Source organism: Melospiza georgiana, chromosome 6 (genome assembly GCF_028018845.1).
Source record: "Melospiza georgiana isolate bMelGeo1 chromosome 6, bMelGeo1.pri, whole genome shotgun sequence".
Classification (NCBI taxonomy): Eukaryota; Metazoa; Chordata; class Aves; order Passeriformes; family Passerellidae; genus Melospiza; species Melospiza georgiana.
In genome coordinates, this window is record NC_080435.1 from 39,048,298 (window position 1) to 39,064,239 (window position 15,942).

General features: G+C 40.5%; 1 protein-coding gene across 1 annotated transcript in view; it reads left to right on the forward strand.

The window, feature by feature from the left end:
• LOC131085089 (signal recognition particle subunit SRP54) overlaps nt 1-15,498 on the forward strand; it is a 34,709-nt gene extending 19,211 nt beyond the window's left edge. The window contains exons 16-17 of the mRNA XM_058026916.1: nt 12,411-12,508; nt 13,283-15,498. Of these exons, the coding sequence (XP_057882899.1) occupies nt 12,411-12,508; nt 13,283-13,495 (311 nt within the window). The 3' untranslated portion in view covers nt 13,496-15,498. The remainder of the gene's footprint in view (nt 1-12,410; nt 12,509-13,282) is intronic.
• Nucleotides 15,499-15,942: the final 444 nt, after the last annotated feature.

The following is a 15,942-nucleotide window of genomic DNA, read 5'->3' on the forward strand; positions in this document are numbered from 1 at the left end:
TGGAACAGGGGCTGGCCGCCATCACCCTCTACTGCGCGCCCGCCGCCGGCGCCATGGAGCCCGAGCAGGTGAGCGGGGCCGCGGGCGGCTCCCCGGCCGCTCCGGGCGGGCGGCGGGACCGGGCGCAGCCGCTTCCGGAGCGGGGCGAGGGCGCGGCGGCTCCGGCCGGGGCGGGGGTGGCGGCCGCGGCCTGGGGTGCGCGGGGCTGGGGGAGCCCCCGGTCCCCACTGTGGCGGCGGGGTGCCGTGGCGCGCCCGCGGGAGAGGAGGTCTGTCGGTCTGTCTGTCTGTCTGTCTGTCAGCCGTCTGCCCGGCCATCCAGCGCGCTGTAATTACAGACAGCGCGGCGGGCACGCGTGTCTCCGGTGTCTCCTGCTCGCCGGCGGACAATGGCTCTGACAAACGAGCCTGATAAATATTAGAGTGAGACAGGTTTCCACTTCCCTCCGTGCTGTCAAGTTGGCGAAGGCGTGGGAGGCGATCGGGGACAGCGGCTCTTAATTACAGCGCAGCCCGGCGAGCTCCGGTCCTGCCGCTCCTCGCTCCGGCCTCGGCGGCGCCCCGGTGCTGTGGGCGCTGCCGCTGCCCCTTCCCCGCTCGTGGTGCCTTTCCGAGCCTTGCTGGGAGGGTGTCTTTTCTCATAGCCGTCCTCTGGCTCTGTCATCTTGTCTTTTGTTTCTGAAAGACTTATGCTGTTTAATTTCAGTTAAAACACAAGGGTGGAAAGTCAAACCAGCAGTATGAAAAAACCCAAATCGCTCAAGCCTAAACAACACTCCTCCCCTCCAACCCTAGCCAGAAACAAATTATCCAAAAAAATCAGTAAGACAGCCAAGATAGCATAGTAGAAATATTTTTAATTAGCTGTTATCAGCCTTCTAGTGACTAGCAGTGTCTGGTCAGTGGATCTGTGCAAATTGAATTACTCATCTTTCTCTGGGAATGTGGGCATCACACACTTTGGTGCTTTGGTTCATAAGCTCTTAAAAGGATTCCTGCATTTGACAGGTTAAATGTCAAATGCAGGGTTAAAAGATGCCAAAGTCTATAGCCTAGTCTCCCTATTTCATTTTACTTTTCTTCTTTGTCTCCTTCATGAAACTTTATGTTATTGCATCACCTAATACTACTTCTGTCAGCCCTCCCCGCTTGCCTGCAGGTGTCCAGGCTCACCTTATCCTTAACAGTAGTTTATTTATTTTGGCATTTTATATGTGGACTAAAATTCTGTTGTGCTGGGTATTCTATCGGCACTGTCAAGGTTCCCTGCTCTGTCTCTGTTTCTGGACAAAGGGTGAGGTAGAGTAGGTGTAAAGAGGATAAACAAGGAACAGGAGCTTCAGATCCTGACTGCCTGGCAGGTAAGGTTTGTGTGTGTGCCATAAAGCCAAGAAAAATTCCAAGGGGACATTTAAAAGAAAGGGGAAGTTGCCTTACAGTGTTTATTGAGTGCCTTAAGAGTGTTAGCTAGAGTGGCAAAAGCACAAGGCTGACCAGCCTTGGTGTCTAACAATTGACAGAATAGAAGCCAAAGTAAATACTTCTGTGACGTGGCCACAAATGCTGAGTCTTTCAAGATCATATAATGTGTTAGAGAAGGAGGAGCCTGTGGAAAAAAAATGAGGTCAGAAACCTGACTAAAGCCACACACTAGAAGAAAGGTCTTTGTGAAAATTTCCTAAATTGGAAAAGAAGATCAAATTCATAAAGAAAGATCAAAAGTATAAATTGTCAAATAAGAAATATCGTAACCTTTGAGCTATAAAGTGAATCTAGTTGATAACTCTAGAATAAATTTGCATTACCACAGTTTTGGAAAGATAAAATTTATTGGCGCTGCACTTTCTGCTCACACCTGGGAGAGATGGTTTTTTTTTGCTGTGCAGGTGAAACTTAAAAGGCCAGTGATGACTAAAACCCACACAGGTTTGTTGACTAGGTAATAACCAAAACAACAGATGACATGCATTATTTTATTTAATGATGTAGGACTTTGAGCCAGATTACTAAGGGAAGCAGATTCACTGTTCCTTGGTGAATCCTTACTGCCTTGAGTTGCTGCGTTTGTCTGAAATGTTCTACCAGTACCAGCTATGTGGAGTTGCTTGCTGTAGGTAGTGTATGTGGGAGGGTGTTCAGAGAACTAAAGCTTGCTTTTAAAACCTGAAATATTAAATCACATTTTTTTAAAGTTAAAATATTTGAAGCATTTGCACTAAATGAGCCAAAATCAGATTAAGAGACTGTGTTTTTAGAAGACCTCTTAAGGAGGGGCTCACATTGCTTGCTATTATTAATCACAGTGATATTTATGATGTGTTTGCAAGAAACAGTGCTCTTCAGTACTGTGCCTAAATATAAAAACAGTGTCATTGTATGATGCAAATAAAGGAGTGTGGAATGTTCATGAAAAGCTGATTCTGTGGTGCTTTTTGCACAAAAAGATACAGAACGGAGTCCCGGGAAGTGGCACTTTTATAATGGCAGCAAGCAGTGCTCCCTGGGCTCAGGTTGCTTCGCTGTTTTCAGCATTTGTGTTTTTGTAGCTTTGCTCTGTTCCCAAGGCTGATAGACAGCAGAGAGGTTGCACTGGGCCCCAGATAGTCAGTTTTGTCTTTCTGCGTGAAAATGCGATTCTGCCTGAAAATACTGTTTCAGCCGAATTAGCCCGTTGAAAACTTGCTGCTGGGTTCTGCTGTGCTCCTCCAGGAAAACGCCTGGAACGTGCGAGCCGGGCCGGAGAGGTGCTGGGGCGCTGGGATGACTTGCAGATTTGCGGAGCGGCGGAGCAGGGAATCAGCCGCCCTGGTGGATGGGCGCTCCCTGTGCGCGCTGTGGAGCTCAGCCCGTGATCTCCGCCCGCCTCCTCCCCGCTGTGGGCACGGGAACGATCCGTGCCTGGAATGGGGGAAGCAGTTCTGCTCCCCAGGACCCTCTGCTGCCTCTCTCCCCCGTCCCCACTGTCTTTCCTGCTAACCAAGCTGCTTGCCTTGCAAAGCTGTGTTGTGTAATCTAGCATGAGGATGAGGATGGTGATGCTGCACTTGCAGTGATAAAGGGATGTCTTACAGCTGTTAAAATGTGTGTTTTTATTTATAATTTTGAACTGCGCTCTGTGGAGATCATTAGGTTTGTGTAGGGAAGAAGCTGGAAACTGGAATGCATTTTATGCAACCTGGATTCTGCACACACTGTGCCTGTCATTCCTTGTGATACAGTTTCAAATTACATGAGCTCATGCATTTTTAAAAACTTTCATGGTACATTAAAAACGTGTGGTTGGCATTTCCTAACCTCTCTGGCCTTCTCTATATGACAGAAATGTTTCCAGCACAGTTTTGTGCATTTGATGCAGCAGCATCTAAAAGCTCTACCAAGATGAAGGCTCTGTTTTGATAGCTGCAATACAAAACCTTTGTAAAATTCTCTGCCTGCAGGAGTGACTAGCCTAAGGGTTTATTGACAGGCTTCTGAACTAGAAGTATGTATTCTTAATTCTTGTGACCCAAAGGCTGCATTGTAGCATTCAGCAGTTGGAGGACACAGCCAGACTTCTCACTTTGTATGTTCTTAGCCACAAAACCAAGTGTTGTCCTTTTACCCTGGTCCCTTGCACTACTCATGGCTGCTGATGAAGGCCCACAGAGGCAGATTCCTCCGTGCATCTTTTTAAGGCTTGAGCCTGGCTGCTTGGTTATTCAGTTCTCTTCTGTGCTAGAGGTGTCTGTCTGGACTTGCAAGGAGGCAGCTACAGCCTATGAACTACTTGATTAATTTCATTAGATATTCATTCCAAACCCAACAATAAATATTAAATATTTATTCCATAAATATTGATATTTCTGTGCTTATCCAATTATTTAATGAAACATGACCCCCCCGGAAGAAACCTGTTTGTTACTTTTAGAGAAGGGATTGGTTTTTACATATCTGCAAACAAGAATGTTTCAGTCTTTTATCTACAGGCAAGCTCTAATAAGTGTCCACTGTAAATGCTAATTAATCTAAGATATTTTAAATATCTCATGAAGTTTGTTAAGGGGGAACTTTCCAGTTCTAGAAGCATGCACTTGAAATAATGATTTTTTTTTTCCTTTATAGCAACTTTCAAAGGGAGAAAGTGGCTTTGAGAATGTGGAGCTGGGTGTCATAGGAAAGAAAAAGAAAATTCCAAGGAGGGTTATTCATTTTGCAAGTGGAGAAACAATGGAAGAATATAGCACAGATGAAGAGGAAGATGAACAAGAGAAAAAAGACCTGTTGCCACCTGTGGATCCTGTAGGTATTTTACTTGATAAATAATTACTTCTGGTTTACTGGGCAGCTATAAACATTTTATACTTAATTTTTTGTGTCACAAATATGATACAGTCTTTAGTATTATAAATTCTAATAATTTGATTGGCTTAACAGACTCGGAAATCTGTGAAAAGTATTACTGGGAAGTTTTGTCCTGGAGTTCACTTCCATTAAAGTAGCCTTATTAATTAGAAATGGGTTTAATTTCTTCACAGTTATAGTTTGTCTTCTCCTGCATTTCCCTTCTAATAATGCTTGCTGTGTTGATACAAGTAGATACCTTGATTTATACTGTTGCTTAAAAAAAAAATTTGCAAAGGAGACATTTTTTCCTTATGTTTGTTGACACTGAAGACTTAAACCTGTAATTTTGGGTCACCATAACAACAATTTTATATAATTAAAAGAGTAAAGGAGGGAAAGAAACAGATGACTCGCAGAAATAAAGGAAGACTTGTGTAATTCATGATACATAAATACCAGATTTTGAAGGACCTGCCTAGTCCATGTAAGTAATGTTCATTTGTGTTGATGGATGTTGCTCAGCCTGTGAATGGAGGCAGGCACTGCTGTGGAGATGCTTGCTCCCACACTTCAGAGAAGAGGCCTTGCATGCATGGACAACAGCGCCCTGCTTTCTACCTGACACTCCTGCACCCTTGTTTGGGAATCCATAATTAAGAAATGTTGTGATTGAAGCTTTCTATTTACTCTAGAGTAGTGGACCCTGTATTTTTTAGTATGTGTATCCATCCTGGGAGAGCTTGGCTTTCTTGAAGGGACTGAAGATTTTGACTTTCTGCTTGTGCTCTTCTGAAGAACTGGTGGACCATAAGAGGTTTGCTTTGACTGCCAAGCAGTACCTCTCTTCCCCTCTGTAAAATTAGTTTGTCCTGAAGAAGAAAAAAGGTGGGTTGAGGACTAAGCTCCAGTGAGATTGTGGGAATTCAGGTGGGATTGGGGGTTCCACCAATAGGTGAAGCTATTGCAATGCATTTTACATGGATGGCATTGCCCTCTTTCTTGGCAGGCAGTTATTGTATACAACAAAAAAAAATAGCAGTAGCTTGATAGCAGGTGCGATATTATCAGCATTAAATACACACAAAGTATATAGTGGGAAAAGAACTGCACTGTAATCACAAACAAGGAGTGAGATGTTAAGCTGCCTTGCTGGGTACTAGGGTGGGTTTTTCCTCCTTAAGGATCTTCTCAAATCAAGGCAGGAACTGTGAACTTACTGACTGTTATGGTAATGTTCAGGTGTCTTCAGAGTGAGGTCTCTTCCCCACTAGGCAGTCATGTCAGATATCTGTGGAAGTCTGAGAGATTTTTGTTCCCAATTACAATGATCAGGGAACAAGATGTGTGTATTTTTTGTGCCATTTCCTGACAGTAGCAGAGTTCCATGGTGATGCAGTGGCAGAAGGCTCACAAGCCTTGGTGTAGGTGTTGTGGGGACAGAGACATGCATGCTGCTGTGCACATGCACACTTAACTAAAGAGCCCTCAAGTGTGCACAGCAGCCAGGAATGCTGCATGATTGTTCCCCTCCTTTCCCAACACAGATTTCTTTTCTGAGTACCAAAACCCATATTGTATGGTGGAGTTAAGATTGCGTTATTCTCCTTTTATAGTTTATTAAGTCCTTAATTTTGAATACATTTTTTTAATAAAAGCACCCCCAAACCAGGGTAGTTTATTGTGGAGCACTATATGCCTTATTATGTATTGCTTTTTACCTCGGACAGAATGAAGTTGATTAGAGCAGGGGTTGCCATTATGTGAGGCTTACTTTATCTCCTGCATGCTTTGTGTATCCCAGCTGAGCCAGACAATTGAAGAAATGTTAGTCCAAGCTGAGCTTTGGTGTTTTAGCCAACAGCTGCTTTTAAAATGGTTTGGTTTTTTTTTTGTAGGATTTCTATAAAAGCAATTAAATAGTCAGTTTGCTGAGACCAGCATGTCTAAAACTTGTTATCTCAGTTGGGATACAAAAAAGTATGTTTCAGGTAATAGCTGTTTCTGGACCAGTTTATTTTCAGAAAAAGCACATTCAGTATTTTGAATAGAAACTTTCCTTCATGAAATATCAAAGCTCTGCTGGTATTAGCCTCCTGGCAGTTTTTGAATGAGTTTAAGGGAAACAAATATTTTGCTGTGTTGTAAAGAAATGTCTTCAGTAAGTACCTTGGTTTAATTGTGTTTTACAGCTAAGCAGACAGTGCCAATGTGTTTCTTACTAAGCAAAGTGATATGTATATATCCTGGTAATACCATAACCAGAGCACTTGGTGTGGTGGATTCCTGTTACTCCCAACAAAACAATTCTCAAAAAGAGCTGGGTTTTAAATTTTCTTTGAAAGAACTTCTAGAGCTTCATTAGGTCAGCACTCAGTTCATTAACATTGTTGGACTGGGGTGCCCATTCTATTGTGCTTTGTGTTTTTTAATCCAGAACACTGGATATTATTTTTTAGATAATAGCATTCAGTAATATCTGAATGTTCTCACACTGGAATTCAAATGCTTTAATAGTATAGATGTGTTTTTGATTATTTTGTCCTAAAATGTAGACGTTTGCACTCTATATATATTTTTTCTTTTGGTTTTGTCCACCAGAACTTTATTTTGTATTAATTAAGAAGATGATCCTTCTATTTATTGGTGTAAACTCTTTGCTGCGTTCACCTGTTAGATGAGTGGGCAGAAGGTGGAGTGTGAGTCTGCACAGAGGAACTGTGAGCAGCATGACTTTGGTGTGACAACTTTGGAATCCATCCTAAGAAGACATCTGCAACAAAGCTCCAGGAGGGATTTGATTTTATTAACCTTCAGTGCTCAGAAAGATTGAAACACATCCTTGCAGGAAGGTTATTTTGATATCCTGTAGTTAAACGGGCCTTAACTTCAAATAGCAAAAATTTCTCTCTTGAGGACCATCGAACTCTGGTTTTCTTTTAAGAATTTGAGGATGAAGGAGAAAAAGTCACTGACCAAGTAACTCATAATGTGGTAGAAGCTCTTGATATGGAGTATGGTACGTGTGTTCCTGATCTTGTTTTCACTGGCTTGTCTTAGATGCCAAGTTTTTCATGGTCTTACACAAAAGAACCTATTATAGCATTGAAAAGTCATTGATTAAACTAATTAACAAATTAATTTAAACTTTATCTTGGCACTGTAAAAAATGAAAAAGTATGTATTTGGTGGTTTATATTAACTATTAAATACAGGATTTAGTTTTTCCTAAATCAGGATATTATTATTTTTCTCATTTTGCCATTTTCTCTGATGAAGAGAAACCCTACATACCTTTGAAAGTTTAAGTGTTATTAGGGCTGAAATCTGCCAAACATAAATACGTATGTGGATTGTTTAGGAACATGGTGCATTCAGAAATTCAAGAGAACATGTGTGCTCCCTTCAGCAGTCCCACACTAGGAAACAAAATCCTGTTCTGTTATTGAACCAGAGGCCCCTTGGTTTTATTAGTGATTTTATCCATTATGTGCCTTCCTATTTAAATTAAAATAATACATTAAGATTTTTTGTAATTTAAAAATCAGTTGTCAAAACCATTATGGTTTTCATTTTGACAACAAAATAAAGTCAGGATAGTTGAGTAATATAATTAAACATTGTAGAAACATCTACTAAAGAGAGTGATTGCAGGAGCAATACTATAAACAGTGTATGTGTTTCATACTGTCCCTTGTTTCCTGTCAAGAAATACAATATTACTGCATCCTTGAGTTGATTAAAGACTGAAGATGAAGGCTTCTCTGGCTGGCCAGAGGAAGCTGACATGCAGTGTCTGGGTATGTGGTTCTGCAGGACCTGACTTGGGTATGATTTTCTACTTTCCAGCTCAGTGTATTAAAGCTACTTCACTGACAAGGATTAATTTGATTAATTTGTACTGAGCCATTGCTTAAGAGCCCTGTTCATGTCACTTGAATGGCTCCAGTTTCCCCAGTACCAGTTCTTGCCTGACATCAGCCGTTTGTGCTTCCCTCTCCGAGGTGCTCTGGGAAGGCACCCAAATTTACCCTGGAGAGATAAAGGGGGAATATGTGGAAAAAGGTGATGCCTTGGATGTGCTGCCTTGTTCCTGGTGGTTTTTCTCCAAACCATTCCTTTCTCCTGTTCATTTCCTGTGAAGTAGCCTCTCTCATGGTTTTATATTGCCTTTTGAGATGCTGGAAAGAAAGTTACTTTTTGAACTGAGGAGTCTGGCAAAGCCTTGCTTGTCAGGGATGAGGAAATGTCTGGTTGGGCTTTGTCAGAAAGCAGAGGCTCCCACAAAGCTGAACTTAGAAGTGCTTCCAGTGTACCAAACTGATTTTTAGCTGTGGTGGGGGAAGAGTAGCAGTAGAACCTCTGTGTCTGCTGAGCCTCAGCTGTTACCCACGTTTGTGTTACCACAAACTTGTTAGAATGTTCTGGGTCTGACTTACTTCTGTCACGTTGAAGCTCAGCTTGTCCTTTCTCTCTGAAATATTATGGGGGCTCTTGTAAGTTCTTTCTTACAGCACACAGCAGGCCCTTGTTTGTCCTGTGCCCTGCATGAATGCTTTCTAACCCTGTCCCCTCATCATGAAGGATTGTGCAGAGCCCTGTCAGTGCCATTATTTGCACCTGTGGCAACAAGCTTTTCCAGCACTTTTTTTGACTTCTTCAACTGAACAAACTCCTCGTTAGCCTTTCTGCCAACTGAGCACATAATCAATGAGCTGGAGGTGCTTTTGTGTAAGTTGGATAGCAGCCGGTTTTGCTTACACTTTTCCCTTGGCAGGACATTTTCCACATCCACTGCCAAAAATATATAGCATCTGGCCTTTTGTCAGCCTGCCCAACTTGAGTTTGTGGCTTGACAGACAATTTCTTGCTGCACTGATTTGTAGAGATGATGCTTGGAAAGCACCAAAGCCTAGTGCTTGAGTACATATATACTGAGGCTATACCAGGTAGTTTCTGTAGCTGTATTATTTAAAATAATATTGGTTGTTCCTGTACACATATCTGTTAAATAAGAGCATAGAAACAGGTTACTACCAAACAGTTCTTAGTAGTAAGTTATAAATACTTACATAACTGAGTAGAGCTCATGTGTTTTACTTAACAAAAGCTAACACTTTAAATTGCTACTTTCCAGAAGAAAGGTACTTCTACAGAGATATTTTCTGAGGGGAAATATGGATCAAAGAGCTCACCTGAACACAACAGCCTGTTAACTATAAACATATTTTAGTTCACTGTCAAAGTTGAATTTGCCTTTTCACAAATGGGAAAGCCTACAATTTTTCCCCATTTGCTTGTAATCTACTTTTCCCCTTTTCCTTTTTATTACACGGTTTGGTTTGGGTTTTTTTTAACAGATACAGTCTCTTCCCTCGATGAAAAGCATAGCCTGTGCACACCCATTATTTTATAATTAATTATAAATCTTTAATTTACTGTGTATGTATCTATGTATCAGTTCGTGTGGAGGCTGCAGTATTTTTGCTGTAGCAGCAGTCATGCAAAGAGCAGTTCCTTTTCTTTGTCTTCCTGGCCAGCCTTTCCTGAGCAGCCTGTATCCCTCCACAGCAGCACTCGGTGCATTCACTGCATCCCTGGGATCCTGATGAGATCCTACCCCTGCAGCTGCACACAGATCTCCAGTTCCTCATGTTTGTGTCCCATGTTGTGTGCCCTGGTGTGCAGGCTCCTCACAGAAACTTCCTCACTCACATGCAAATGTTTGAGGTGGCCCCAGCTGAGCCCTGTTTATTCCCATTGTGTTCCTCGTGGTTCACTTTGCTTGGCTTTGCTTTGCTCGGCTCCATCGCTCCCTCAGAGCTGCTGTAACTCCCCCCAACTCAGGGCTCCTGGCTTTGTTTTCCAGGTGTGATTTCAAGGGATAATTCCTGTTTGGTTGTAAATGTTTTAAAGCAGCCTCTCCCTCAGATGTTCGAAGGATTGGTTTGTTTTTAAACAGTCTTTTGCAGTTCAGTCATTATTGTAATGAGGGACTACTTTGTTACCTCACTTCTCCTCTTGGCCTGATGGAATGCAGAACGTTGTGGAAAGCTTTTTCTAGCTGAGAATTTAGTTGGCTGCTTGTCATTTCCCAAGTCTGGAAGTAGGAAACAAAAAGCAAGAAATTTTCCCAGAGGTAAACCATGGTTATATCTTATGGTGATACTTTGCTTCACTTGCCTGGTCTATACTTATTTTAAAGCAAAAACATGGTAGTAGCTGGAAAACAGAAAACATTGCAGGTCTTTCTTCGCCAGCCATTTTCAGTTCTGCATGTGTTGTTTTGTGCCATGGCCACACAGCTGTACATACTCACACTGCTCTTGTTCCTGCAGACAACACTCACATGGGGGCCCTACTTGTGGTTTCACATGCTGCGAGTTGCCACATCCACCTTATCAGGTATTGCTTTATTTAATTCTTGGGTAAACCAGAAGGGGAATACTGAAAGTCACGTTGACAGACTGTAAATCATCTTTGGTTTCTACTTGTTGCTTTTTCAGAAGTACGAATTGAACTGTATTTAGTCTGTGGAGATGTACTCTCCTGCCTTAGGCACTTTTAAAATTATTTTTGTTACTTTTAATAAACTACTCTTGCATGGAGGAATGAACAGAAAGTACTCTTTTGATGAACACTTTTCCCTCTTTTTCTTCATATGGAGATAGATTGATGTTGGCAAGGGAACAAATCAGTTTTCTATTAGATTTTGTATGGAACCATTTTGTGTGATGTTACCTGTAAAGAATGCTGGCTGGTGTAACTAAACTGACAGTTTTTCTGAAGACAATGAGAATGTATCCCAAGAACACATCTGGTTGCATGCCATACTGTGAACTTCTGAGGTTACAAAATAAACAGGACTGTTGTCAAGGGTACTGCACAGACATTTATTTGACTCATGGACCTCTTAAAATTTTGCCAAGTTTTAGAAATGCTTGTCATAGTCTGTGTTCTTTCCAAGGTAAAGTATCTTTATTGGGTTTCTTCCACAAATATTATGGAGTTTCTGTCATTGTACATATAATTTTGAATCTTTTTATATTTTTTGGCAGTCTTTGTATTAGTTAACCTATCCTTATTTTTAGAAATGCCTTTTCTCTAATGTACAGTGTAATTATATTCCTTGATGCATCTGTTCTTCATATGCAAGGGTAGATACTGCTTTTCCTTTTTTAGAAGTCCTTTATGAATTTGAAGATCAGTCCTTTCTTCTTTGCATTTCAGTTTTGGCTCCTACCTCTGTAATTTGAACTGGTCTTTTGCAGAGGACTCAGGATGCCAGGATATCTATAGAGTTCATTTTTCTGAATGTTCATTGAAGCAGTCAGTGACTGACTTCTGTTTTTTTTCCCTGAAGATGAATAAGTCATTTGCATCCTTGGGGCAGATTTACAATTAGAAGTGCAGAATATTTGACTTCTTGCTTGCCTTTACTCCACCAGTGTTATCTGCAGCCATCACCATGGTAAAGAAACTGACTGACACAAGCTTACCTCTGCTCCCTACTTCTGACTGCGCCCTATGTGTTTTAGCAAAGTAGCACTGAATGTACACTGAATGCAGCCTACAGCTTGGAAATTGAGACAGCTGAAACAAATATTTTATTAATCTGTTAGTATGCAACACCGAACATTGTTAAAACTGACTTGAGGTATGCTTATGTCAGTAAATCCTGTCTGTTTGCTAGCACCACCAGATTGAACTGCCAGTACAGTTGGTACCCATGTACTTTTGTCTAACTTTATTTTCAGCTGAAGTTCAGCTCAAGGCTTACCCTTTAACTGATTCCTAGCAAAACAAACTTAGACCCAAAGCTGAAGCTAGAAGAATTCAAACCCTATCACCATATATATTTTCACTGAATTTCATGTTCTTCTCCTTTTGCTCATTCTTTATCCTAAAGAGCAATTATTAGTATATTCAGCTAATAGGAGATTAACCTCACAGGTTTTTGTGGTATTTTGTGAGTGAAGTAGGACTAGAGAAAACCATTCAGGAAAGATGGTGATAATTTTTATACTAAAACGTCGTACAAGAATTCTCTTCTAGATACTAATCCTATGTAAACCTCCCTTTATTTTTTAGTGTGTGATTTCCTGGGGGAAAAGATTGCATCTGTTCTGGGAATAAGCACACCAAAATACCAATATGCCATTGATGAGTATTACAGAATGAAGAGAGAGGTATGTGTGGGAGCTAGGGTTCTTGCACTCCTTCTCTCCCACTTGTCCTTCCTGGTACTCTAAAAAATAAAATTTGTATTCTAGCATTAAAATGAAGCTTTAGACCCTCAATTTCAGCTTGCCTCCAGTTTTCATTTGATGCATGGTTAATGCTTTCTTATCCGTCAGCCTTTTCTCTCCAGCTCGTCAGTCTTAGAAACGGGTGGGTGCTGACCTCTGCTCTGTTTCTCTTGTACCATGCACTCTTTAAGTCAACACTGTGAGAAAGTTGGATGGACAGCTGCTGAACACTGAAAAAGGGGTATTGCTGCTAGCAATACACTTTACAACTCTAAAACTTGTTCAACACAGTCTCAAGGGTAAATTGAACACGAGGTTACCAATACTGATAAATAGCCAGTGCTTTGGGCAAAATAACCTAACCCTTAATAATCTTCCTTTAGAAGAGATTGAAAACATATTTAAAGCTTTATTACTTTTTTTTTTTTAATTAAGAGCTGAAAAAACTTTAGAGGAGGTAGACCTATCACTATTGCTGTTAACTAAAACTGCTTATTTAGATATGTGTCTTTTTTCTGTGTTTAACACAGTTTAATCCTTCACTATTGGGGATTTTTTTTTTCCAAAATGGGAGTGGAATTCTGGAATGTATCTTATCTTATGATCAACTAGTGACTATTTTCTAGTGGAACAAATGTCCTTACCTTGTAACTTATGGAAAGCCTTAATCTGAGTGGTAAATAGTAGCATATGAATCTGGTTATCTCTTTCTAGGCAGAAGAGGAGGAACAGGAAAACAAGATGTCAGAAGAAGCAGAAAGGCAGCATCAGGAACAGCAGAACAAGCCACAAGCTGAAGCTCCTGTCCAGACAGACCAGCCTGGAGCAACAGCATGCTCTTCATTTGTGAACGTAAACTTTGAAAATGAGGAAGATTGCCCACCCACTGCGGAAAACAAACAAGATGTAGTTCCTGTCCCTCCTTAAGTGTAAAGCTCTGTATAATGTAGGAAATAAGAACTGTCAGGTGTCACAATCTGCCTATAAACAGGAAAAATAGGATCATGCTTGTTCAGTGAAATACAACTCCTACCATTCTTATTGATCAGGAGAGAGCTAGGCAATGTCTGTTCAGTCAGTCTGCCTAATAAAGGCTGAGGCATTCTGCCAAATTGGCACTTCAGTTAAAATGAAAATTGCACTACAAACATTTGGTCTAAAATTGAATGTGTGAGCTAATTTCTGTGGAAAGTAAGTAGAAATGTCTTTTCTTTGAATTGCTGTGTCTCTAACACCTGTGAATTGCAGAGGCAGTGCTGTTTCCTACTTCTAAAAACCTGATTTGCACATTGTTTGCAACTTGGCTCTCTATGAATAGATTAATAGGAATTAATATCCTGTAACTCAAAGGTAATTATAACAGTCTTATTCCCCCTATTTATTGTCACTGTTGTATGCATGTATTTTTTCTGTTGTTAACACAAAAGAATAATGTTAGATTTAATGTTAATTAAAGGGTCCACTGACTTTTTGTTAATTAAGTAAAAAAAATCCCAACTTCCAGGAGGCTATAAGCATCCTTAAGAACTTACTAACAAGTACCAGCACTCTTGGAGGCCAATAGTGCTCAGCTGCTCCATCCAGTGCTGTTGTAGCAAAGTTCAGAACTAACATCAGTCTAGGATGTTCTCAAGCCCAAGAATTAAGAGACCCATGCTTGAATGCATGCTCTCAGTGGTCTGGAAAAGAAACTAGAGTCTTGCTAAATGATATCAAGTGCATGGTACACTCTATGTAGTACCAGTCTAGAACTGTGAACTTTTTTGGACATTGATTACACAAGTCTGTGTACTTGAGTAACCTAAAGAAATTGTGTGTTGAATGTTAAATTGCCAGTAAGGGATGTGCCACTGCAGATAATTTTCATCCTATTAGCACAGAACACATACATAACTAGAAACAACAAAACCAAACTTGGGACTCTTTCCTTCTCTTAAATAACTATGTGTTGTGATACTGCACTTACAAAACCAGAAATTTCTATTTTTGTCTAAATGAAGTGCAGCTCCACATCTAATACCAATTAAGCTGTTTTACTGCAGTGACTGTACCTGTAGCTTGTAAAAGGTGAATAGTTTACTTTGCAACAATCAGGTGTCATTGCCTCAGTCATTTTCTGTGGACAACTGTTGTAGGTAAAGGAGCAGAGAACCTGCACTATTTACCATGTAGAACATTACTTCTGTCTTTGAGATTTATAAAAAAAAATTTAAAATAATCCTTAATAAAATTGGGTTGTTGGGTATCATGACATGTCCCTGGCCTTGCTTCCAGTGCCAACTGAGGAGCCTGATGTAACACCACAGGCCAGGTACCTTGGCTCTTAGTTTCTGGAATTAATTATGTATTTCAGATGACCCTCTGCCTGAACTAATGTCCTGTACAGCACAAATGCTTCCTCTCATCTGTCTGTAGCTCTCCAGTACTACAGAAAATCGAAGGAGGAAGATTCAATCATCAGCTCTAGTCCATCTGCTTTGATACTCCATTCTTTGCCTTTTGTGAATTGTAAGACAGAGGATGCTGACCACAGTGTAAAATCACTCCTTTGCCCTGGATGTCTGCAAGGGAGAGCTTGATTCAACACCAAGGGAATACACAGAAAATCAGCTTGTTAGGAGTTCATATAGCATCAAAGAAAGAAAACATCAGATAGCTTGAGTAATACTTTGACAGCTGAAGGATACTTTGCTTTTCTTCCAATAAATTAATGTCAGTTTGGTTTTTTTTACTTCCTTTTCCTACTATTTGTTGCATAACAAATACTCTCACTGCCTTCTTTGTATGAAATACTGTATTACTCACTGTGCCTTAACTTAATCTTTCCTTTTTTGCAAACTGTATGAAAGTGGTTACTTTCATATTGGTTTAATTTTTCTGTAAATGCATTAATTGGTTATTTTATATTTAATATAATTTTTGAACTGGAAGTTGGCTATGGATTTTCCTTTAAAACTCTGTGGTCTTTGAAACTTTATGCCTGTGCACAGGTGTGTGTGCCTGGTTAGTGTTTTCATCTTTACCAAGTCACACATCCTGGTGGAATACTCAGGCACCAGATTTCAAAATATCATTTTACTCCCACCCCTTCCTTAGACTCTCATGTGTTCAGCACTACCTCAAACTAATAAATAATGCAGGATTGTAAACACTTCTGGCCTGGAGCTACTGTAATTCTGTCTGAAAGCTGAAACATTTCTGTGGCTTACTTAAGGATTAAGAGAGTTTCACAGCTGTAACTGCCACTGCTGTAGCTCAGTTGCACAATTAAGATAGATTACATAAAATACTTGCACAGGAGGTTAACTTGGTGAAAGCCTGTGTACAGGTGTAGTTTAGTTTTAACTAGATCTAAAGCTAGTGCAGTTTTATTT